This window comes from Erpetoichthys calabaricus, chromosome 7 (genome assembly GCF_900747795.2).
Source record: "Erpetoichthys calabaricus chromosome 7, fErpCal1.3, whole genome shotgun sequence".
NCBI classification, from domain to species: Eukaryota; Metazoa; Chordata; class Cladistia; order Polypteriformes; family Polypteridae; genus Erpetoichthys; species Erpetoichthys calabaricus.
The window spans coordinates 3,460,868-3,487,790 of NC_041400.2; the positions used below are offsets into that span (position 1 = coordinate 3,460,868).

A 26,923-nucleotide genomic window follows, 5' to 3' on the forward strand; every position below is an offset into this window, starting at 1 on the left:
TAAAGACACAATGGGTGTTATTTATTAACATTTGTCGTAAGAAAACTAACTGGTCCCAGACCAGCGTGACGAGTCGGCAGCAGAGGTGGCCGCGGGTGGGCCTGTCACAGCGACGTCAAGCCAGAACAGCGACCACCATCTTAAATAAATTAAATTAGGTGCCCACCTCATCCATACTTTGTGCTCTTTGAATTGGTGAACTCACCGACTGCCACACGGCTCAGTCCCATTTCTCCTTCCGGCATATTCCGGGTGCTTCTCCTTTTCTTCCTCACGTCTGGCTGGCGTGCCGCCCCCCCCCCCCCCCTTCCCCAGAGTGGCACCGGGTTACATTCTCCGTCGTTGTGCTTTCTGTCGTGTGCATCATTTCCCTGAGATGCCCGCCTGGCTTTACGCTTTGGCCCGCCTGCCCACGAGTTTCCTCTTTTTTACTTTACCAGCTGCTTTTCTCCTGCCAGGGTGCTTATTGATGATGTTGTCTGACGCCTTTTTCTGGTTCTCCTCCTCCTCTTCGTCTTTGTACCAGGGGCCCCAGACCCCTCCGTTCAGTTTGGGATTGCTGCGCAGGTCCTTCGGCGGGTACCGGACGGGCACGGCCGTTTTGTTATACTGAGCCAGCATGAGCAGCAGCTTCTTGACAACGTGGGGGTACCGGCGGGACAGGTCCACCCTCTCGTAGGGATCGGCCGTGATGTTAAAGAGCCACACCGACTTGCCCTGGTCCCACGACACCTTCTCGTAATGCCACCGGTGGGTCATCAGACTGGAGAAGGTCTGGGGGGGGACCCAGTCGCTGTACCCCGGGATGCCCGTGAGCAGTTTCCAGTGCCCAGCGCGGATGGCCGCTTGGATGGCTGTGTTCCAAATGCCAAAGCCGGCGTGGTAAGACCCGTTCTTAGCCTTGGTGTAAATGGGGTCGATGTTGTGCAGGATGTCCAGCCGAGGTGATGGCCGTCCTTCGCTGATCGCCTCCCAGACGTCGTAGCCGTCCAAGTCGAGGTCCTCCTCCAGCTGGCCCTCTGCCAGGGTCACCAAGGTCGGGTACCAGTCCGTGATGTGGACCAACCCCCGGCACGAGGTGCCTTTGTTTCTCAAGAGGGGGCTGTGGACAAATCCCACTGCTCGGATGCCCCCTTCCCAGTATGTCCCCTTGGTCCCCCGCAGTGGCCAGTTACTGCCCCCAGCCCGGGGCTGCCCTCCGTTGTCCGACGAGTACACAATGATGCTGTTGTCATAGTAGCCATACCTCTTCAAGGCGAGCGTCACGTTCCGGACCGCCTCGTCCAGGCAGGTCACCATCGCCGCGTACTTCCTCCTGTGAAGATTGGGGATCGTCCTGTAGGGCTCCAGGTAGACGCGGGGCACCTGCAAGGGCGAATGCACAGCCTGGAACGCGAGGTACAGAAAGAGGGGCTTCCTGGGATTGTGTCTGGACAGGATGTCCACAGCCTTCTGGGTGTACATCAGCGTCGAGTAGACCCCGTTGTCCTGCTCCCAGGCGGCCCCCTCGCCCTCGTGCAGGTCGTAGCCACACAGCCCGGGGCTGTCACACTTGAAGTGGCTGTAGTAGTCACCGCTGCCCAGCAGGGAGCCAAAGAAGGTGTCAAAGCCCTTCTGGGTGGGCAGGCAGTCCCTCCTGTAGAAGCCCAGGTGCCACTTGCCAACCAAGTGTGTAGAGTAGCCCACCTTCTTGAGCTTCTGGGGCAGCGTCGGGTGGTCAAAAGGCAGGCAGTTGGGCTGAGTGGGCCTGATGATGGAGTGCTGGAGACCCGTGTGGATCTGATACCTAAATGGGGACAGAAGGGAGAAAAAGAGACCGAGTTAGGGGGGCACATGGACATCCTGCCGGGGGCTCTGCTTGGGTAAGTGGGCAACGTGGACAATCAATGGGGAGCAAAGTTCAACAATCAATGGAACTCGGGATTCATTAGGCGGGTGGGTTATTCTGTCATATGCAGCTACTGTATATTTAATGTATATAGCGCCTTGACAAAGTCTTCAGCCCCCCCCAAAAGAACGCTTGCTCGCACATAAACGACTGTCTTTTAATCAATTTGACCGAAATTCCAAAACTGAAATGTCACCCATTGGTAGCAAAATCCCTCCCCAAAAAAAGTTCAGTACTTGATGGACCCACCACTCCAGCTCTTACTGTTTTTGGTCAAACAACACCTTCAGGGTGTCCTCGGACCCCTCACTTATTTCATGTTATCGTGTCACACTCATCCATTCATTTTTTTCTCTCATCAAGGAACACTCAAACACCCCCACAGTGACAAAGTGACAACAGGACATCAGGAATGTGTGCGGATGTATCAAAAATAACATTAAAAACTGGGAGTATCACTGGGAGCTTCATACAGAGTTCCTCTGGAGCTCAGTCAGTCAAAGTGACCATCGGGTTTCTTGGTCACCTCGTCTCTGAAGGCCTTTCTTTCGTGCTGAATTGGACCGGGCAGCCATCTCTGGACAGAGTCGTGGTCGGAAATTTTAGGAAAACGTTTAGGAAATATGGAGGCCACCATGCCCTTGGGGACTTTCAATGCCGGAGTCTTCCTCAGACATGAGCCTTGGCACCAGCTGCTCTGGGAGCTCTGCAGGCAGTTTCTTCAACCTTGTGACTTGGGGCTTTGCTCACCTGTCGGACCTTCTGCTGATACAGCAGGTGTGTGGCGTTACTGACTGGGCCGGTCAGCTCAACTGACCACAGCAAACGAGGGGCGCAAACAACTCTGGGTGGGCCACTGAACTGAAATCACGTGCCATAGCAGTGAGGCAGAAGGCTGGAGTCAGTGGGACATTTCACATTTTTATTTTAAATAGAGAGACAGATAGATAGATATGAAAGGCGTTATATAACAGATAGATAGATAGAGAAAGGTGCTATATAAGAGAGACAGATAGATAGATAGATAGATAGATAGATAGATAGATAGATAGATAGATAGATAGATAGATAGATAGATAGAGTGAAAGGTGCTATATAAGAGAGACAGGTAGTGAAAGGCGCTATATAATAGATAGAGTGAAAGGTGCTATATAACAGAGAGATAGATGGAGAGTGAAAGGCGCTATATAACAAACAGATAGATAGATAGATAGATAGATAGATAGATAGATAGATAGATAGATAGATAGATAGATGTGAAAGGTGCTATATGCAAGTTACATAATTAGATAGTAAAGGCACTAATTAATAAATAGATAAATGTAAAGGTGCTGTATATTATTAGCCAGACAGGTAAGGACGTCACTGTACTGTATGAGACACACAGAGCTGGACGGACCCTTCAATTTATTAAAGTCATGTACTCTGTCAGGAGGCGGAGCTCGTTCTTTCTTTCTTTCTTTCTTTCTTTCTTTCTTTCTTTCTTTCTTTCTTTCTTTCTTTCTTTCTTTCTTTCTTTCTTTCTTTCTCTCTCTCTCTCTCTCTCTAGTAGACAGATGGTGAAGGTCTTTACGTAACAGTTAGCCCTGAAAGGCACCGTATTATACACAGATATATAAAAGTTAAATGCCCCACACAGATATGAAGCTCTTGCTCCTTCTTCCCAGCAGTTGTGCAGCCCTGCATTTCTGGTCTTCCATGATATGAAGCCGGCCGCGCTCTTCATTAATTCCAGTCCTGCCTTGACTTTAAACACATCAATTAATTAACAGACACAACCTTGAGGCCCTAAACACACAGTTTTCTGAAGATAAGTGAACGGGGGACTTGTCATTCTGGCGCTGACATTTTTGAAACAAATGTTAAACATGCCTGGAATTGTTTAAACAGCAACAGCCAGGATTATTGAGGCATTCCAGTGTGTGTGTGTGTGTGTGTGTGACTTGAGCGTTGGCACTTTGTCCAGAGTTGGTTCTCATCTTGTGGCTGACATGGTCATGACAGGCTTTGGCCCTGAGACCCTAAATGAATTGTGTTTGGTCTTGTTTGTCTTTTAGTCAGTGGTTTACAGTTCAATGCTTTAGCCCATAGGGGTCATACTTTTAGGCAAGAAGACCCCGTTATGTGTTACCAGTAGTCACAACTATATAATTTAATATCTTGGCCACTAGGGACCACACTACAAAATGACACAGATATAAATTTATAAAGTCCTTATTGTGCAAATCAACATACAACACGTCAGCACTCTCCAGTGTCCTGACTAACGAGTGTCTCAGTTATACTTTCAAAAATTCCCACTTCCTTACCTGCAAAATCTCAGCAGAGATTTGTTTTTAAATTCCTACAAAATAAACAACAAGGTCAGCAGGAGGAGAAGAGGAGCGGACAGCAAGGCAGAGTTAGAGGTTTGATTAACGGCGGAGAGGGCGTGGCTAGAGACCTGAGTGGCAGCCAGCTGGGCGGGACCAGAGGATTAAGTGGCAGCAGGCTGGGTGGGGCTAGGGACCTGACTGGCAGCAGCTGGGCGGGGCTAGATGGTTAAGCGGCAGCTGACTGGACAGGGCTGGAAATCTGAGTAGCAGTCAGCTGGGCGGGATCAGAGGATTAAGTGGCAGCATGGTGGGAGGGGCTAGATCCTAGTGTCCTGATTATCACACATACAGAGTCCAGTAACATGTGCTGTAATCAACACACAACTGGTTGCTACCCTCCACTGTATAAGTATAAGTGTACTTATTAAAGAATATCATTTACTGATTTGAGTAAAAAAAAAAAAAAGCAAACAGGTCTTCATTAAAGCCACTGCAAGAATAAAATCATTTTACACATTAAAACAGTCAAATCCACATAATCTTTTTCATTCATTTACAATTGTTTTGTGTTTTATGGACACCAATTGGCTGCTTTGTTTGCTCCATATATGAAATAGCCTCACAGATGATCTGCTTATCTATCATATAGTGCCTTTCCTATCCATCTACCTGTCATAGAGTGCTTTTCATATTCATCTACTGCAGCGGTTCTCAATCTGTGGGGCGGACCCTGCTAGGGGGGGCATGAAGTAACAAAAAGGGGGGGCACGAAGATATGAAAAAAAAGAAAACAAGAATCAAAAACATGAAAAACACATCTAGTGAAACCAAAACAAATTAACTTAAACTCCATTCTGATACTAGAAAAATAAATATAGAGTTAGATAAATGTCGATAAAAGTTGAGTGGGTATAATAAAATATGCATCTACGAGATATCATTAATTAAAAAAGAACAAATTGGTATTAGTGGGCTCCTTTCAAAAAAATGTTAGTGGGGGGGGGGGGGGCGCAATTAATACTGTTATGAAAACTCGGGTCACAAATACTTAAAGGTTGAGAAACGCTGATCTACTGTATTATAGTGTTTTCACAGATATCTATCTATCTATCTATCTGTGAAAGGCACTATATGATAGATAGATAGATGTGAAAGGCACTATATAATAGATAGATTATCTATTATATAGTGCCTTTCACATCTATCATAATAGATAGATTATCTATTATATAGTGCCTTTCACATCTATCTATCTATCTATCTATCTATCTATCTATCTATCTATCATATAGTGCCTTTCAGATCTGTTTCCAACAGGTAGTGCCTGTGCTCTGGATGAACCTGCTCTCATCTGTGTAAAGCACAGGGCACCAATTCTGGTATTCTATGGCAAATGCCAATTGAGCTCCACGGTGCCCACTAGAGGACATTGTCAGGCCCTCAGGCCCCCCTCCTGAAGTCTGTTTCTGATTGTTTGGTCAGAGACATTCACACCAGTGGTCTGCCTGTCTGCCTGCTGGAGGTCATTTTGTAGGCTCTGCCAGTGCTCATCCTGTTCATCTTTGCCCAAAGGAGTAGATACCGGTGGGTCCTGCTGATGGGTTAAGGACCTTCTATGAGGGGACCTGTCCAGCTCTTCTAGAGGAACTGCCTGCCAGTCTCCTGGAATCTCCTCCATGCCCTTGAGACTGTGCTGGGAGACACAGCAAACCTTCTGCCAATGATGGGACCGTATTGATGTGCCATCCTGGAGAAGCTGGATTACCTGTGCGAGCTCTGGAGGGTCTGGTTATGGCCTCATGCTACCAGTAGTGACACTGACCGTAGACAAATGCAAAACGAGTGACAAAACAGATGAGGAGCAAAAAATGTCAGTGGCCTCCGTCCAGCTGTTAACCCATTCATTCCTGTTTTGGGGGTCGTCTCAATGTTGTCCCCCCAGGGCCGTTCTTAGCAGTTTGGGGGCCCTACGTGGTTTAGAAATGTGCAGGCCCCTGATGGGGGGTTTTCTCCGGAGCTCAGTAAGGTGTTCTAATAAAACATCCGGAAAAGGCCTTAGATGACCAGTAGGCCTACATGTGCACTTGTGTTTATGCAGAGTGGGAAAATATTGATGTTGTTCTGGATCTGGTAAAGGCCTGTAATATTGGGATATTTCATGATTTCATGGGGATCTCTCTGAATGAACCCGAAACGAATCTCTAAAATTAACGTTTGCTATAGTGCATTTGGCAAAGTTACAACGGCGTGACAATATTATTAGGGATTTAGGTGAAGATTGCAATTTGGATAATAAATTACCATTGTTAATAAGACTAAGAGATGCACTGAACTGAATTTCCTGGGACTGGCACAGACTGCTGCAGTGCCAGGGGTCCCAGGCCCACAGCCCGACAACAAAATAAATAAATAAATAAATAATTGTAAGTCGGGGCTGGGCCGAGGGCCCCCATCACGGTTGGGACCCTACGCGAATGCATAGTTCATGTATGCCTAAGAACGTCCCTGGTCCCCCCCCTCTAGTGCACCAAAGCAGCTGAAACTGATGAACAAGCCCCTCTGCTACTTCACTGACAGAACAACAGCCCACAAGTGTCATTGGCTTGATGTGATACTCAGATTCAAAAGGGTGCCTTTAAGCCTTTAAGTTTTTTGAGCAGTATATATTATATATTATATATGTATATATATATGTATATATATATATATATATATATATATATATATATATATATATATATATATATATATATATATATATATATATATATATATATATGAGTGGCTTTCAGATTTATCATATAGTGTTTCATCTGTCTATGTATGTATCATACAGTGCCTCATATCAAAGAGCCTCACAGATGATCTGCTTATCTATCATATACAGTGCATCCAGAAAGTATTCCCAGCACTTCACTTTCTCCACATTTTGTTATGTTACTGCCTTATTCCAAAATTGATTAAATTCATTTTTTTTCCTCAGAATTCTACACATTTTTTGCAAATTTATTAAAAATAAAAAAATTGAGAAATCCCATGTCCATAAGTATTCACAGCCTTTGCCATGAAGCTCGAAATTGAGCTCAGGTGCCTCCTGTTTCCCCTGATCATCCTTGAGATGTTTCTGCAGCTTCATTGGAGTCCACCTGTGGTAAATTCAGTTGACTGGACCTGATTTGGAAAGGCACACACCTGTCTATAGAAGGTCCCACAGTTGACAGTTCATGTCAGAGCACAAACCAAGCATGAAGTCAAAGGAATTGTCTGTAGACCTCCGAGACAGGATTGTCTCAAGGCACAAATCTGGGGAAGGTTACAGAAAAATGTCTGCTGCTTTGAAGGTCCCAATGAGCACAGTGGCCTCCATCATCCGTAAGTGGAAGAAGTTCGAAACCACCAGGACTCTTCCTAGAGCTGGCCGGCCATCTAAACTGAGCGATCGGGGGAGAAGGGCCTTAGTCAGGGAGGTGACCAACAACCCGATGGTCACTCTGTCAGAGCTCCAGAGATCCTCAGTGGAGAGAGGAGAACCTTCCAGAAGGACAACCATCTCTGCAGCAATCCACCAATCAGGCCTGTATGGTAGAGTGGGCAGACGGAAGCCACTCCTTAGTAAAAGGCACATGGCAGCCCGCCTGGAGTTTGCCAAAAGGCACCTGAAGGTCTCTCAGACCATGAGAAAGAAAATTCTCTGGTCTGATGAGACAAAGATTGAACTCTTTGGTGTGAATGCCAGGAGTCACGTTTGGAGGAAACCTGCACCGCTCATCACCAGGCCAATACCATCCCTACAGTGAAGCATGGTGGTGGCAGCATCATGCTGTGGGGATGTTTTTCAGCGGCAGGGACTGGGAGACTAGTCAGGATAAAGGGAAAGATGACTGCAGCAATGTACAGAGACATCCTGGATGAAAACCTGCACCAGAGCGCTCTTGACCTCAGACTGGGGTGACGGTTCATCTTTCAGCAGGACAACGACCCTAAGCACACAGCCAAGATATCAAAGGAGTGGCTTCAGGACAACTCTGTGAATGCCCTTGAGTGGCCCAGCCAGAGCCCAGACTTGAATCCGATTGAACATCGCCGGAGAGATCTTAAAATGGCTGTGCACCGACGCTTCCCATCCAACCTGATGGAGCTTGAGAGGTGCTGCAAAGAGGAATGGGCCAAACTGGCCAAGGATAGGTGTGCCAAGCCTGTGGCATCATATTCAACAAGACTTGAGGCTGGAATTGCTGCCAAAGGGGCATCGACAAAGTATTGAGCAAAGGCTGTGAATACTTATGGACATGGGACTTCTCAGTGTTTTTATTTTTAATAAATTTGCAAAAACCTCAAGTAAATTTTTTTCATGTTGTCATTATGGGGTGTTGTGTGTTGAGTTCTGGGGAAAAAATGAATTTAATCCATTTTGGAATAAGGCTGTAAGATAACAAAATGTGGAAAAAGTGATGAAGCGCTGGGAATACTTTCTGGATGCACTGTAGTGCCTTAACTGTCTATCTATCCATCTATCATGCAGTTTCTTATCTATCATATAGTGCCTTTCAGATGTATCTATTCATCATTTTCTTATTCCAGTTATCCAGGGCAGGAACAACACCTGGAAACACAAACACCCACAGACTCACACTGGGGGCCACTTTAGCATCTTTGACCTCTGGAAGGAAAACCAGACCACCTGGAGGACAGCCACCCAGACACAGGGAGAACATGTAACCTCCACACAAGGAGCAGCCGGGACGTGAAGCCTGATCTCCTTCCTGCGAGGCAGCAGGGCCACCAGGGCTGACGACATTTTGGATCGTGACTCATCGTTGTACGTAATGAAGGGCTCGTTTCGTGTTCATGTCTTCCGATGGGTGGCCGCGGCTCATTTAAACAATCAAGGGGATTCTCCAAGTGTGACAGATATGACGGTTGTCTTGAAGATTGGGTTGCAAGGGAGAGGAAAGAAATGTTAAGAGACCCTGCAGCGACGGCCTGGCATCCTTCCCTGGGTTTGTTCCTGCCTTGCACCCCCTGTGACCCTGGTCTGAGTTAGAGAGTGACATGATGTGACACTTCGGCCTTATAGTGCCTTTCCTATTTCTGCCGTAGTGTAAGGTGTCCCTTTCACGACTCTCTCTTTCTCTTATATCTTATCACTCTCGCACCCCACCGTTGATTTTTCTTTTCTTTTCGTCCCCCCCCTTCTGTCCTCCTCACTGATCCTTCTCTTTTTACCAGGCTCAGCAAAGCCAGCTAACCTGACGAGGAGTCACCCAGAGGTCCTCCTTGTATTTTATTAAAGTCTGACTTGCAAAAACATGAAGAAGAAAAAAAAAAAAAGAAAAATGTACCCCTGGCCGTCTTCGCGATTTGACAGCTGAGCGGAGCGGCACACAGGCTGCGTTACATCAGGCGTGCGGCTTGTTTGGAGAGGAGTGACAGTAACTTGGCGGCGTCTCCTGGAACAGATGAGGCAGCTTATTTAAAAGGCAAATGTGAAGTCGGCGTCCGCCGCCCGGTGGAGCGTCAGGCGTCATCTGTGACTGGACGTGCTCGCTGTCACTGCAGTCATCGACGCCACCAAGCAAAACCGCCATTGGAGCAAATGAGATGGCAGTGAGGGGGCACTTCAGGGTGACCATCCTGTGCGGGGCTCAGGTGAACGACACCACCGCTGTGCCCACCTTTTGGTGCCTTTTTTTCTTTCATCTCCACTGATCGCATCTCCGTCCTTCATCGCTGAACTTGCCTACAGATTTCTTCTTGTGCTCGTCGATCCTGCAGGTGAGGTGGGCCATCGAACGAGGCAGGAAAATCATAGCATGGCATTAAAAGTGCTGGGATGGGTGCAACGACCCTACTTGGCCACATCCTGATGGCAACATAAGAGGGGAAGCCAACCCACTTTAGATGGCAGATTGGACAGCGAGGGTGTGGCACGATGGCACTGCGGGCTGTGCTGCTGCCACACAAGGCCAGCATTCACGTGTCTTTTAAATCTCATGGGCGGTTACTGCAGTGCCCAGTCTGCACGTTCTCCCCGTGTCCTTGTGGGATTCTTCCAGGTACGTTGCAGCGCCTCCCACATCCCAAAAACACGCAGTTCAGGTTAGCCGCAGGTATATAAAGAGCCTGAACTGTGCCAGTCGGGTGACGTCTTGGGACATCTATGTCAGCTCAGTCAGCCCAGGCAGTGTCACATCTTTAGTTTTATTGTGTTACTTTGTGCCGTGATGGAGTCACAGAGTGGCACGGTGGTCATGCTGCTGCCACACGGGGTAATGTGACCAACGTTTCGTGTTCCCCCCATATGTGTGGAGTTTGCATATTCAGCCCCGGCCGCTCAGGTGTCCTCCCACTGTCTAAAGACATGCAGGTTAGGTGAACCTCGTGACCCTGGTCTGGACTGGGCGGGTTACATAATCACCTGACCTCGTGTTCGGCCATTTTATGTTATTTTACGTGATGCCACGTTAGCTTGTTAACAACACGTAATGTCCTGTCACGTTAGGCGAACTGTTATCAGGTTACGCTGCCTAATGTCGTCATGCTGGATGATGCCATGTGGCCTTAAGTTATGTCTTGTCATCTTATACTGCGTCAAGCGGTGTGACGTCCTGGCGTGTTGTGTAGACGAGAAGAGGCCATTCAGCCCAACAAAGCTCGCCAGATGTTGGTGACAACCCAAGTGGTCCATACAAGTCCATAAATGAAGTGATGTGTAATAAAGAGGACTTCAGGTGTGATGTTGATGTGTCTAATTATGAAGTGACATGTAGGACTGGGGTGTTGTACCGTGTTGGCCATTATGGATGGAGTGAGAAGTCAAGCAAGATGAACAGATTACAACATGAAGCTCTCAAGGCAACTCAGGCCCCTAATCTTACATCTCGCCTGAAGAAGGAGCCAGAAGAGCGTCAGATTGTAATCTGGTCAGTTAGCCAACAGCTGGGATCACTTTGCTTGACGTCTTATCACGTAATGGCGTGCTATGCTATGTCATGTGATGTTATTCCTGATGTTTCGTTTTGCCCCATCATGTCCTTCCTGGTTATGTCATGACATGTTAGGTGATGCTGCCTTATGTCTTGTGAAGTTATGTTGTCTGATGTTATGCAATTTAAGATCTATAATGTCATGGAGAAGGCCAGAAGGAGTTGCATTGTGTCTTTGTGGACCTGGAGAAAGCATACGACAGGGTGACTGAGAGGAGCTGTGGTATTGTATGTAGAAGTCGGGAGTGGCAGAGAAGTACGTGAGAGTGGTACAGGATATGTACGAGGGGAGTGTGACAGTGGTGAGGTCTGCGGTGGGAGTGACGAAGGGGGGATTACATCAGGGATCAGCTCTGAGCCCTTTTTTATTGACAATGGTGATGAACAGGCTGACAGACGAGATTAGACAGGAGTCTCCGTGGACTGTGATGTTTGGTGATAACATTGTGATCTGTAGAGAGAGTAGGGAGCAGGTTGAGGAGACCCTGGAGAGGTGGAGATATGAGAGGAGAGGAATGAAGGTCAATAGGACCACCAAGACAGAATCTTCTTCTTTCAGCTGCTCCCGTTAGGGGTTGCTGCAGCAGATCATCTTCTTCCATATCTTCCTGTCCTCATCATCTTCTTCTGTCACCCCCATCACCTGCATGTCCTCTCTCATCGCATCCATAAACCTTCGCTTAGGCCTTCCTCTTCTCCTCTTGCCTGGCAGCTCTATCCTTAGCACCCTTCTCCCAATATACCCAACATCTCTCCTCTGCACATGTCCAAACCAACGCAATCTCACCTCTCTGACTTTGTCTCCCAACCGTCCAACCTGAGCTGACCCTCTAATGTCCTCATTTCTAATCCTGTCCATCCTCGTCACACGCAATGCAAATTTTCACATCTTTAACTCTGCTAGCTCTGTCTCCTGTGCCACCGTCTCCAGCCGATATAACATAGCTGGTCTCACTACCGTCCTGTAGACCTTCCCTTTCACTCTTTCTGGTACCCGTCTGTCACAAATCACTCCTGACACTCTTCTCCACCCACTGCACCCTGCCTGCACTCTCTTCTTCACTTTTCTTCCACAATCCCCATTACTCTGTACTGTTGATCCCAAGTATTTAAACTCATCCACCTTCGCCAACTCTACTCCCTCATCCTCACCATTCCACTGACCTTCCTCTCATTCACACACATGTATTCTGTCGTGGTGGTCTTACTGACCTTCATTCCTCTCCTCTCATATCTCCACCTCTCCAGGGTCTCCTCGTCCTGCTCCCTACTCTCGCTACAGATCACAATGTCATCAGCAAACATCACAGTCCACGGGGACTCCTGTCTAATCTCGTCTGTCAGCCTGTCCATCAGCATTGCAAATAAGAAAGAGCTCAGAGCCGATCCCTGACGTAATCCCACCTCCGTCACTCCTACCGCAGACCTCACCACTGTCACACTTCTCTTGTATATATCCTGTACCACTCTTATGTACTTCTCTGCCACTCCTGACTTCCTCATATAATACCATAACTCCTCTCAGTCACCCTGTCATTTGCTTTCTCATGTCCAAAAAAACACAATGCAACTCCTTCTGGCCTTCTCTCTACTTCTCCATCAACATCCTCAGAGCAAACATCTCATCTGTGGTGCTCTTTCATGGCATGAAACCATCCTGCTGCTCACTAATCACCACCTCACTTCTTAACCGAGCTTCCACTACTCTTTCCCATAACTTCATGTTGTGGCTCATCAGTTTTATCCCCCTATATTTACCGCAGTCCTGCATATCCCCCTTATTCTTAAATATCGGCCCACCAGTCCACTTCTTCTCCACTCCTCAGGCATCCTCTCACTTTCCAAGATTCCATTAAACAATCTGGATAGAAACTCCACTGCCATCTTTCCTAAACACTTCCTTGTTTCCAATAGGTATGTCATCTGGACCAGCGGCCTTTCCATTCTTCATCCTCTTCATCGCTGTCCTTACTACCTCCTTGCTAATCCGTTGCACTTCCTGATTCACTGTCTCCACATCATCCAACCTCTTCTCTCTCTCGTTCTCTTCATTCATCAGCCTCTCAAAGTCCTCTTTCTATCTGCTCAACACACTCTCCTCGCTTGTGAGTACGTTTCCATCTTTATCCTTTATCATCCTAACCTGCTGCACGTCTTTCCCAGCTCTGCCCCTCTGTGTAGCCCACAGGTCCTTTTCTCCCTCCTTAGTGTCCAACCTCTCATACTCTTTTTCTTTAGCCTTTGCCACCTCTCTCTTCACCTTGCTCCTTATCTCCTTGTACTCTTGTCTACTTTCTGCATCTCTCTGACTATCCCTCTTCTTCTTCTCCATCCTCTTCCTCTGTATACTCTCCTGTATTTCCTCATTCCACCACCAGGTTTCCTTTTCCTCCTTCCTCTGTCCAGATGTCACGCCAAGCACCCTTCTTGCTGTCACCCTTACTACATCTGCTGTAGTTGCCCAGTTGTCTGGTGACTCTTCACTGCCACCCAGTGCCTGTCTCACCTCCTCCCTAAACTCAACCTTGCAGTCTTCCTTTTTCAACTTCCACCATTTGATCCTTGGCTCTGCCCTCACTCTCTTCCTCTTCTTGATCTCCAACGTCATCCTACAGACCACCATCCTATGCTGCTTAACTACACTTTCCTCTGCCACCACTTTGCAATCTTCAATCTGCTTCAGATTGACTCTTCAACATAGGATGTCATCTACCTGTTTGCATCTTCCTCCACTCTTGTATGTCACCCTATGTTCCTCCCTCTTCTTAAAATACGTATTCACCACAGCCATGTCCATCCTTTGGGTAAAATCCACCATCCTCTGACCTTCTTCATTCCTCTCCTTGACACCATACCTACCCATCACCTCCTCATCTCCACTGTTCCCTTCACCAACATGTCCATTGAAATCCACTCCAATCACCACTTTCTGTTCATCACCTCATCCAACTCACTCCAAAAATCTTCTTTCTCACCCATCGCACACCCAACTTGCAGGGCATATGCACTAACGACATTCATCATCACACCTCCAATTTCCAGCTTTTCACCTCCCAAACACTCTTGACATGCTGTTCCTTCAGAACAACTCCTACTCCATTTCTCCTCCCATCCACACCATGATAGAACAATTTGAATCCCCCTCTGATCCCACCTGGCCTTACTGCCCTTCCATTTAATCTCACAGTATATCAACCTTCCTTCTCTCCATCATATCTGCTAACTCTCTGCCCTTACCAGTCATACTGCCAACATTCAGAGTTCCTACCCTCAGTTCCACTTTCTTTACTTCTCCTCCTGCCTCCGGACACGTCTACCCCCTCTTCTCCTCCTTCTTCTTCTACAGCCCACAGTAGCCCAATTTCTGCCAGCACCCTGTTGGCTAACAATATGGTGGCGGTCGTTGTTAACCCGGGGCTCGACCGATGGAAATTTGTATTGTTGTCCGCATATTGATTTGGCAAAATTTTACACCGGATGCCCTTCCTGACGTAACCTTCACATTTATCCGGGTGTGGGACTGGCATGAAGAAACACGCTGGTTTGTCCATCCCCTGTGGCGGGGTTAGGAACAAGACAGAATACATGTGTGTGAATGAGAGGAAGGTCAGTAGAATGGTGAGGATGAGGGGAATAGAGTTGGTGAAGGTGTAGGAGTTTAAATACTTGGGATCAACAGTACAGAGTAATGGGGAGTGTGGAAGAGAAGTGAAGAAGAGAATGCAGGCAGGGTGGAGTGGGTGGAGAAGAGTCTCAGGAGTGACTTGTGACAGATGGGTATCAGCAAGAGTGACAGGGAAGGTCTACAGGACGGTAGTGAGACCAGCGATGTTATATGGGCTGGAGACGGTGGCACAGGAGACAGCATCTTTAACTCTGCCACCTCCAGCTCTAAGATTTGCATTGGTTGTGACGAGGATGGACAGGATTAGAAATGAGGACATTAGAGGGTCAGCTCAAGTGGAACGGGTGGGAGACAAAGTCAGAGAGGCGAGATTGCGTTGGTTTGGACATGTGCAGAGGAGAGATGAGGGGTATACTGGGAGAAGGAACTAAGGATAGAGCTGCCAGGTAAGAGGAGAAGAGGAAGGCCTAAGAGAAGGTAATAAGAGAGGATATGAATGAAGATGGTGGCTGTGACAGAGCAAGATGACGAGGACAGGAAGAGATAGAACAAGGTGATCTGGTATGGCGACCCCAAACGGGAGCAGCCGAATGAAGAATGTTATGACACGTTCTTTCTTACTATGTTAAGATTTTTTACGTCTGGACTACTTAGGCTATGTTACCTTACATCTTGTGACATTATGTTACCTCTGATTATGTCATCTTGTCTACATCATTGGGTTAGGTGACGTTCTGTCTTGTTCCACTATGCCATGTTAGATTATGTGCCGGGTCTTCATCACACGTTAGCTTTTAGGGTCTGTAACGTTATGTTAGCGTGTGTCACATGATGTGAGGTTCTGTCATGTTACATCTTATCACGTTCTCTCATGTCACTTATTGTTGTCCCTAAGCCCCTCTCTTGTGTCGTCCTTGCTTTGTGCCCCTTCAGCCCACTCGGAGGTCCGGAGTGCTCTCGGCGGGTTTCTGTTTGCTCCATTTGTCTTTCCCTCCGTCCTGTCTGGTCTCCCAGTCCCTGATGCTGCCCCCACTATGCTCCACCACTGAAATGGACGGAGGCCATCGGTGACACACTCGGACGGCCATTTTCAGGTCTTACCCAGAGACGTTCAACTGATTCAAGTCCAGGCTTTGGCTGGCTGGGTCACATTACTACAAGGGGGTCTTTGGGCCACTCGTGTGCTTTGTGACCCTTCGGCCAAGTTGGAGGTCCTGAGCCCCCTGGAGGAGGTTCTCATTGAGGAGGTCTGTGGACTTTGCTCCATTCAGCTTCCCCTCATCCCTGTCTGGTCTCCCAGTCCCTGATGCTGCCCCCACTATTCTCCACCAGTCTAAATGGTATTGCACCAGTAATGAGTGCTGCCTGGTCTTGTTCTATTAGTTATGTGATGGTGTGTCATCTTACGTAGTGTCGTATTATGCTATGCAGTTTCAGGTGACGTTAGTGTTATGTCATGTCATGTCATGTCAGGTCATTTCCTATTATTTTATGTTTTATTAGTTCTGTCCTGTTGTGTTGTGACGCTGAATTGAACAGATCAGGTCCGAGACGGCTAACGTTATTGCTATACACGTAACTGATATAGCGCCTTTGCCAGGCTCAAAGCACTTAAGGGGTTCTGCTCCGACTCTCTTTGCCCCCGGCTCGTGACAGAATGAAACGGTGGTCCCATCTGTGTCGTGAGCGAGTGTCGGCTCCCAGGGTCTCCTCAACCTGCTCCCTACTCTCACTACAGATCACAGTGTCATCAGCAAACATCACAGTCCACTGGGACTCCTGTCTAATCTCGTCTGTCCATCACCATTGCAAATAAGAAAGAGCTCAGAGCCGATCCCTGATGTAATCCCACCTCCATCACTCCCATCGCAGACCTCACCACTGTCACACTCCCCTCGTACATATCCTGTACAACTCTCACACACTTCTCTGCCACTCCTGACTTCTACATACAATACCACAGCTCCTCTCAGTCACCCTGTTGTATGCTTTCTCCAGGTCCACAAAGACGCAATGCAACTCCTTCTGGCCTTCTCCATGACATTATAGATCTTAAATTGCATAACATCAGACAACATAACTTCACAAGACATAAGGCTGCATCACCTAACATGTCATGACATAACCAGGAAGGACATGATGGGGCAAAACGAAACATCAGGAATAACATCACATGACATAGCATAGCACGCCATTACGTGATGAGACGTCAAGCAAAGTGACCCCAGCTGTTGGCTAACTGACCAGATTACAATCTGAAGCTCTTGTGGCTCCTTCTTCAGGCGAGATGTAAGATTAGGGGCCTGAGTTGCCTTGAGAGCTTCATGTTGTAATCTGTTCATCTTGCTTGACTTCTCACTCCATCCATAACGGCCAACACGGTACAACATGGCATGAATAAAAGTCAGAACGGGTCCTTTTACCTTCTGCCATGGGTACCGATCTGCTTATTGCTGCCATCAAACTAAACTGATTGACGAAAGGAAGATCAATGCGGCCACTAAAAAGACATTCAGTCCGCGGTGAAGAAGACCAAATGACCCACATGGCCGGTGTAACCCCCCCCCCCCCCCCCATTTGAGTGGTCCTGGAGGTCTCCCTGTTAACTTTGCACTAATTCCAAATGAAATCCACGCCTTATCTGAAATTCCCAAAGCGATGACTCACTCAGTAAACATGAAATCCAAATATTTGGAGTACGCCAGTCACACATCGCCGGCCAGAGGCGGCAGGAAGCACTTTAGCTAAATGTCAGTTTCCAGATGGCTTTTTAAAAGTGGATAGTAAAATAAAAATGTTTTAAAAATTAAAAAATGAGACACATTTGTATCGAGTTTCACTTGAAATCCGAGTCTTATAATAAAAAATCTTCACTTTACTGGACACTGATGATGTAACATTTACTAGAACAGCATGGTGGCTCAGTGATTAGTGTCACCACCTGGTCCCCGTGATGGCAGACCTACAGGCGAGCTTACATGACAATGGTGTGACGCTGGTCCTCCCCCCCCCCCCCAAACCCGAGAGCCCCCCCAAAGAGACTGAACTGAGGGCTTAAAAACAAGTTCATGTTTTCGTGATCTGAAGAGCGAAGAGCAGCCTGTCCTCGAATGGTTAAGTGGGTCTTACTAAGTTTGTGCCCCCATAAAGTTTCTGTCCACGTCTGGATTTCTTGTGACACGAAGGAGTCACTATGGTGTGTCCAGCACCTTCAGGAAGTCTTCAGACCCTTCACTTTGGTCACATTTTTTGTGTTGCAGCCTGAAAATTATATTAATTTCATTTTTCCCCCCCTCATCAAGCAAAGCTCAAAACCCTGGGGGTGTCAATGCAGAAACAGGATTTGAGGGATTTTACAAATGTATTAAAAATAAAAACCTGAAATATTCCATTGAACCCAAATTTCAAACCCTTTACTCTGCCATTCCAGCTTGGGGTCTTCTTGGGTTTGACTCCATTAGCTTTACACCCCTGGATTTGGGGGGTTTCTGTCATTCTTCTCTGCCGATGCTCTCAATAGGTTGGGTGGAGGTCATTGGTGGTCCGTCGGTTATTGTCAGGTTCGATTCGGTTCAAGTCTGGGCCACTCGAGGACGTTCACAGAGTTGTCCCTAAGCCCCACTTGTGTCGTGTGACCCTTCAGCCCAGTCGGAGGTCCGGAGTGCTCTCGGTGGGTTTCCTCCATTCGTCTTTCCCTCAGCCCTGTCTGGTTTCCCAGTCCCTGATGCCACCATCACCCTGCTTGACCATCGAAATGGACGGAGGCCATCGGTGACTCACTCAGACGGCCATTTTCAGGTCCAGGCTTTGACTGGCTGGGTCACATTACTACAGGGGGTCTTCGGGCCACTCGTGTGCTGTCCTCGCTTTGTGACCCTTCAGCCCAGTTTGGAGGTCCTCATTGAGGAGGTCTCTGGACTTTGCTCCGTTCAGCTCCCCCTCGTCTCTGTCTGGTCTCCCAGTCCCTGCTGCTGCCCCCACTATGCTCCAGCAGTCTAACTGGTATTGCACCAGTAATGAGCGCTACCTCCAGAACAAAACAGTTCAAATCTTATTTCATGAGACCAGAGGGTCTCGTTTCCCACAGTCCGAAGGTCCTTTAGGTGCCTTTGTGGAAACTCCAAGCAGGTCTTCAGGTATCATCTGGCCCCTCTGCCATAAAGCTCAGAGCAGTGGAGGGGCTGCGGTGATCAGTTGTCCTTCTGGAAGTTTCCCTCCTCTTCACACAACTTCTCTGGGGCTCAGCCTGAGTGACCACTGGGTTCTTAGTCACCCCTCTTCTCAAAGCCCATCTCCCCCCCCAGATGGCTCAGTTTGGCGAGGTGGTCACCCATGGGGAGAGTTAGAGTTCTTCTAGACGACTTCTTCCATTTATGAATTATGAAGACCACTCTGCTCCTGGGAACCTTCAATGCTGCAGGAATCTTTTGGTTGCCTTCCCCACAATCCTGTCTCTAAGTTCTGCATGGCTGATCCTTGGACCTCATTGGCCTGCTTGTTGTCACTTGTGGGACCTTCTATAGACCCGGGGGTGGGGGGGGGGGGGGGGGGGGTGCCTTTACTAGTCACACAGGTGGTCTCCAAACATCTCAGTGATGATTAAAAGAATGAGACGCACCTGAGCCAAAGCAAAGGGTCCGAATCCTTATGTCACTGGGATATGTCCACTTTTCATGTTTAGTCAATTTGTCAAATTTTTTAAGTGCCGTTTGAATTTTGTCACTCTGGGGTGTTGAGTGTTGCTTGATGGGGACAAAAGTCAATCTAAATGATTTCAGCACAAGGCTGTGACGTCACAAAATGTCACAAAAGTGACTTTGTCAAGGTGCTGAAACTGGAGCTGGGCTCAGATGAAGTGACCCCGCTGAGAAGAAAAGACCGAAGCCCACTTAGTCAACTGAGTGGCAGGAGCTCTACTTTGACTGGCTAAGTGTGGAGGAATACAAGTCTGCTAGTAAATACGTGTACTGTGAAGAGTGACGATAAATATATAAAAACACAATGATGTGTCGGCATAAATCATTAAATGGTTCATAAAATGTGATTCCTTTGTTTATTTCCTTATGTATTTATTCAAGGGACATCACATGTGACACGAAATGCACCCATTAGTGACAGTGGAGTGGGGCGGGCTCAAGCGAGGGGAGCATTTTCATTGGTGAATCGTCAGGGAAGCACACGCTCTACGCTGTGACTCTGCGGGTCTGTGACAAATATGACTGCAAGAAACGCTGGCTTGGATTCAAGAAGCTCCAGATGTCTGCAGCTGGAGAGTCGGCTATAAAGGTGGCGCTTGACGACCGACGATTCACCAATGAAAACGCAGTACTCACCAGAGCCCGCCCTCTCAGCTTTGACGGGTGAAAAATGACAGCTTTCATTTCACCGGCTATTTCAAGTTGTGTGCCATCCCTGAAATACATTAAGAAATAAGTAACAAAAACACTTTGTTAGGGATGCTCACGTATTATTGTACTTTTATTTTATTTTACACCTGCGCTACCCGTCTAAAAAAGGTTGAAATCGAAGTAATCAACGTAAACCTTAGCATATTCAGAACTGGCGTTTTGCACTGCATCATTTGTTAGAATGTATTCAGTAATGCGTATAGTAATAAAATAAACTGTATTTGGCATTCCAACAGATGGCGCATCACAAACTTTTACTACTATAAAATCATTACATTTGTTATTCCAACAGATTGTGCATCACAGACATTTGCAATAATGCATTTTATTATCACAAATAAGTATGTGCGTATGCGTCTATTAATCCGGTTGCTACAATACTGTATGTCTCTGTCATTCCAACAGATGACTCATTACAAACATTTGTGGTGCACAATCTATTGGTGTATTTTGTAATGCATGCAATAATAAAATCATTATATTTGTCATTCCAACAGATGGTGCATCACAAACATTAGCACTGCTTTTACAAATCCCATACCAAATGGCATATAATACAGACATATGCATTGCATGTGTCATTTCCAACAGATGGCACATCAAAAACATTTGTAGTAATGCATTTTATTGCCACAAATAAGTGTGTGTCTGTCTGACTGTCTGCTTGTTCATCCGATTGCTATGTCTCTGTCATGCCTAAATGACACATTACAACCATATGTAGTGCACAATCTATTGGAATGTATTTGGTAATGCATATAGTAATAACATTATATTTTTCATTCCAACAGACGGTGCATCACAGACATTAACACTGATTTTGCGAATAATAAATGACATATAACAGAGACCTATGCACTGCATGTGTCATTCCAAGAGACGGTGTATCACAAGCCTTTTATTACTACAAATACGTGTCTGTGTATGTCTGTCTGGATGCTATGTCTCTGTCATTCCAACAGATGGTGCATCACAAACATCAGCACTTCTGTCACGAATCCCTTAATAAATGGCATATAATAAAGACATAGCAACTGGACAGACACTCAGATACACAAACACTAACACTTGTTCTCTTATTAAGGTGGATTTTGTGTATTGTGTTATAAAATGTTTTCTAGTATTGAATTTTTTTGTTTTCTGTGTTATATTAATATGATGTTATATTATTTATTAATCAGCCAGTTTTGCTGCCCTGAATCAAGTTTCATTTTTGCTTGTTTAAACATTTTTTTTTATGTAACTAGCTATGCTACCCATCTGAGACATGTTGAAATCTTAGTGGGCAAAGAAAGACCTCAGCGTATTCAGCATAAAGATTTTGCAGTGCGCCACTTATGGGAAAGTATTTTGTAATACATTTAGTAATGAAATGCATTGCTCTTTTCTTTCCAACAGATGGCGCATCACAAACATTTGTAGTAATAAAATGCATTGCCCTTTTCTTTCCAACAGATGACGCATCACAAACATTTGTAGTAATAAAATGCATTGCCCTTTTCTTTCCAACAGATGGTGCTTTTACAAATCCCAGACCAAATGGTATATAACAGAAACATAGCAACTGGACGGAAAACACAGATACAGATACACAGACATGCACACAGACACTTGTCCTTTTATGAAGATGGATTGTTGTGGTTCATAAAACATAGGGGATGGATGGATTTATTTATTTCAATTTTATTCACAGTGTTCATCCATAGTGAAGATGACAGTTCCTGTTAGTGAGTGACAGAACACGGCCTCTGTGAAGTTTTTGTTACACAGCAGTTAGTTGCTGACAGACCCCACTACACTCAGAAGCCCCTCGTTTAGTGTGTTGTCATTGGTGCTATTTCAGTCCTTCTAACACCAGAACACCTTATGCTGGTCCACACCCAGGAGGTTCAGAACAGATGTAACCAGCAGCCTCTACACAAACATGTCACCCATTGTCACTCTACAGTTGCCATTACAGTGTCACAGCATGACAGTGCCCATGACTGCAGCACTGTGCACAAAGAATGAACCCACCTGGATGGGGCGCCACTCGCTCGTATCTGGGCAGTTTATCAATGTGTCATTAATTGAAGGACAGGTCACTTTACTCAACTTTTCCAACTATTTTCAGTCTTAGCCTTCATTTCTATAATCTTATTGAGTCGGTGGGACGCCCGTGAAGACAGTCGTCTAGTCTGACATACCCAGCAACTCACCAGTCAAACAGGTCTGCTTGTGTCTTTAGTCGCGGGTCCAGGCTGTGTGTGTGCGCATGTTGTGAAGTACAATGTGTGGAATGCAGTAACAAGGAAGAAACACGGGGGGCGGGGCCGGGGGGGGCTTTGGACCTCCCAAATAGAAGAGAAGCTCATCTGTCTGACAAGAAAATGGAGAAAAGAAAAATAAAAAAAAAAAAAGATAGTGACTGAACTCGCCACACCCGTTAACACTTCGTAGACCACCTGCTCCTTCGGGCAGCACGCCATTGGCCGTCACTAAACCAGACACGCCCACGATGCCTTCATTTCATCAGTCACAGCCCTCATTTGCATAACCTTAGCGAGTCGGAGGCAGGAGGTGGCGCGATGCCATGAAGACCCTCACCTAGTCTGCCATGCCCTGTGGCCCACTCCAGCTGGTCCACGATATGCCCCCTCAGACAGGTCTGATTTGGTGTTTATTCATAGTGGCAGCTCAGAGCTGGCAATCGATCGAGGACGAGGAATAAGGAGCGTGGGGGGCTTTGGACCTCATTGGCACAGGACAGGCCCCTCTGTCTCATGTCTTGTATTTTATGTACCACTACAGAATGGTGAAGGGGGAAAAAAAAAAAAAAAAGCGACTCCACTCACCGTAGTTGTTAAATCTTTCATATGGTGCCAGCCATATGGACAGTCGTCACACGGGCACTAACTGTAACACGTCCAGAGATTTTCTGCCATTTTAATTCGACAATCGAGATCAGCAAGTCTGACATACCCAACAGCTAAAAGTGACATTTTGGGACGTCACCTCAACTTGAAATGTGAGAGGAAGGCTGAACCCCTGGAAGAAACCCACGGATACATAAGGAGAGCAGGCAAACGCCACCTAGCTGTGCCAGGGACTGTCTGACCATCTGATCGGGGCAACATGACGAGAGGACCATAGCACACAGGGTCCACTTCACTCCGTCCTCTTATTACTTGGTGCTTGCAATTAATCAATCAGTAAAAAGCAGACTTGTGATTGATGGACACTGTATACCGTGACCATGTGACCTCGGAGGTCAGAAGGGTCTCCACGGGCGACTGAACAAACAGCGGCACATACCTAACCGCTCTGTTGAAGTCGTATAAACGCTCGATTTCTACCGGGACCCAAGACCTCCTCACTCAGATGTTTTCTCAGACGTTTCCTTCCATTCTTCTGAACTTTTTTTTTTTTTTTTCTCTACTTGGCAGACATTCTGATCCCAAATCAGGGTTGCCAAGTGTGTGGCGCAGCCTACTGTGCCCAGGGCAGGAAGCAGCCCAGAGCAGGACCCCAGTCCACTGGAGGGTCCACACCCACCCAACTACCATACATGTGCCAGTTTGGATTCATCAGTTCAGCCGGCTGGCCAGTGAACAGAAACACAGGGAGAACATGCAGACTCCACATGGACGACAACCTGGCACTGGATTTGAACTCATGATGCTGGACCCTAAACACTGTGCCATCTGTACCACCTTCTTCCACTTGTCTGCTTTTATCTCAGAATCTGAATATTCTTCTGACGGGTTTTCAGCCTGAGGCTGCTCTTCAATCTTGTTTCAATGAGACGCTTGCTAATGGTGGGATACAACACAAGACTAAAACATCGATTTGCGCTGTCGTTGGGAATTCAGTTGACCGTCCACAATCCAAAGTCACACAGTTCAGTTGCTGGGACCACCCTAAACTCACCCCGCATTGGACTCCGCCGCCGTACAGGGTTTGCTCCTGCCTTGATTTTAGACTTTCCAGGCATAGTGCATAAGAACGTGAAACCCCGAGGGTGTGGGTTTAAATCCCACTACTGACACCATGTGACCCTGAGGAAGTCACTTCACGTGCTTGTGCTGAAATTGGGGGATTAAAAAAAGAAATGGAATCAACTGTATCTCTAAAATGTTAGAAGTCACTTTAGACAAGAGTGTCAGCCAAATAAGTAAATGAGCGGGAAAGGCACTGTAAGATAGATGGAGGAATAGATATAAATGGAATTACGTAATAGAGAGATATGAAAGGCGCTATATAACAGACAAACAAATGTGAAAGGCACTATATTAGATAGATAGATGTGAAAGGGGGCGGCACGGTGGCGCAGTGGGTAGCGCTGCTGCCTCACAGTTGGGAGACCTGGGGACCTGGGTTCGCTTCCCAGGTCCTCCCTGTGTGGAGTTTGCATGTTCTCCCCGTGTCTGCGTGGGTTTCCTTCGGGCGCTCCTGTTTCCTCCCACAGTCCACAGACATGCAGGTTAGGTGGATTAGCGATTCTAAATTGGCCCTAGTGTGTGCTGGGTGTGTGTGGGTGTGTTTGTGTGTGTCCTGCGGTGGGTTGGCACCCTGCCCAGGATTGGTTCCTGCCTTGTGCCCTGTGTTGACTGGGATTGGCTCCAGCAGACCCCCGTGACCCTGTGTTCGGATTCAGCGAGTTGGAAAATGGATGGATGGATGGATATGAAAGGCGCTATATGATAGATAATACCTACATATATGAAAAGCACTTTATGGTACATAGATGTAAAAGGCACTATATAATAATAGATAGATAGATATGAAAGGTGCTATATGGTAAATAGATAGATAGATGGATAGATCTGTGAAAGGTGCTATATGATAGATAATACCTATATATATGAAAGGCACTACAGATGGATGGATGGATTGATGAATGTGAAAGGCACTATATTAGATAGATAGATAGATAGATAGATAGATAGATAGATAGATAGATAGATAGATCTGTGAAAGGCGCTATATGATAGATAATACCTACATATATGAAAGGCACTACGGATGGATGGATGGATGGATTGATGAATGTGAAAGGCACTATATAATATTTCACCTGCCTGTGCTAAAATTGAAAAAAAAAAACCAAAGAAATTGAACCAATTTTATCTTAAATGTAAGCCGCCTTGGAGAAAGGTGTCAGCCAAGTAATAATCCTGTTACTACTACTAATAAAATGTCGCTCGCCGTTAACTCTTTACTCGTATAGCGTGTTCGCGGTTTCCCATTCATCCATCGTTGTGATCCGTTTGAATTTCTATTGAATTTCTCGGTTCAAGGCGGCTAACAAAGCCCGGACTGGCCGTCACGTTTAACGCATTAATAGAATTGCGACATCCGTGCGTTTATTTCCGCTATGCCAGGGCAGCGTTCGGACATTACGCACCATATTTAATATTTTAAAAGTAACAACGAGTCCTAAGCAAAAGTGGACAAAGTTGAACACCAAAAAGACCCCCGCAGCCCCGTCACACAACGACATTAATGCCCGCTTACCTTCCTGTCAAGAACTGGCTCCTCGACGGGCTGCAGATGGGCTGCACGTAGTAGTTCTCCAGTTTAACCCCTTGGCTAGCCAGCCTGTCCAGAGTGGGAGTTTGGATCTCAGACCCGTGGTAGCCGACGTCTCGGTAGCCTTGGTCATCCGCCAGGATAAATACTATATGCGGCTGCGAGGTGGGCTTGTCCAGGTCGTTGTCCTCTCTGCCCTGTCCCCTGGCGCCGAGGTTTCCCCACGACAGGTATCCGTAGGTCAGAATACTGACAAAGGAAATGCCAGCTAGAACGCCCAGGGCTATCATCTTAATAATATCAAGAAGTTCCAGCACGGCACGGAGTGCCATTGAAGAAGTGACGATCGAGGCGGCCAGATGCTGGACAAGTCATCTCAGAAGAGCCGCCAGATGGTTCTTTCGAGTTGGTGCCATATTGAGAGCACCTGTGAGTTACCGCATATGAAAAGTGTTGAAGCTGCCTGCCAGTCAGCCGTGCCCATTAGGACTTTCACGCCGCCAGATGCCTCCCTGGTTTTCCGTCAGCTCTTCTGCTTTTCTTTTCTCCTACAAGTGTCTGCTCGGCACACTCAGCACCGTCCAGCAAATCGCCATTCTTTCCCAGTGAGACCGAGATGAGCTCGCAACTTTCTGCCGCGCAGGATCTGCGCTTCTGGCGACTAACGCAGCCTTTCTCCTTGGATTTCTCTCGGGAGTAAAAGCGCAGCGCTGGTGCCCCCTCCACCCACTCCCACTCCCACCCCCACCCGACCCATTCCCAGGTCGCACTGGAGCCGAGCGCACGCTGCCCTCCTTCCCGCTGCCCCTCCAAATGAAGCGCCGGTCTTTAGGATGGGCGGCCGGTGAAGCTCCGAGCCTTTTCATTGCGGAGGTCGAGAGTTTTGCAGCACACGTGACGTGAGTCGTATTAACCCTATCGGCTTTAAAAATACCAGCAGCTGGCCAGGCGGTGGGCGGGCGTCCCATCAGGGGTTGGCACCAACATAGGCTTGGGCACTTCGCGTGACTGAATGAGTAAAAATTAAAAAATTAATTAATTAATTAATAAATCAAGCGAATGGAGCGCTTCGCAGTGTAGGTGACACGTGGCTGCGTGACGCTCATCTACCATTCATTAATGAGAGGAAGGGGCGGGGCCGTTGAGAACAGGAGACCACCTTAACAAGTGATGTCCAAGTCTTACCTTTT

The 26,923-nt window shown here is 47.0% G+C and overlaps 1 protein-coding gene across 1 annotated transcript; it reads right to left on the reverse strand.

The window, feature by feature from the left end:
- On the reverse strand, positions 1 to 26,544 carry arsj (arylsulfatase family, member J). The gene is made up of 2 exons (XM_028805074.2): positions 25,719 to 26,544; positions 1 to 1,786 (listed from the first exon to the last, which is right to left on the reverse strand). The coding sequence occupies exons 1-2, from the start codon at positions 26,063 to 26,065 to the stop codon at positions 391 to 393; spliced, it is 1,743 nt and encodes a 580-aa protein (XP_028660907.1). The 5' UTR covers positions 26,066 to 26,544; the 3' UTR covers positions 1 to 390.
- Between the last annotated feature and the right edge of the window lie 379 nt (positions 26,545 to 26,923).

Coding starts and splice junctions, on each gene's coding strand:
- arsj (XM_028805074.2), bottom strand. CDS start 26,065: ATGGCACTCCGTGCCGTGCTGGAACTTCTTGATATTATTAAGATGATA. Junction 1,787..25,718: donor AGCCAGTTCTTGACAGGAAG/GTAAGCGGGCAT, acceptor GTCCCCATTTAG/GTATCAGATCCACACGGGTC.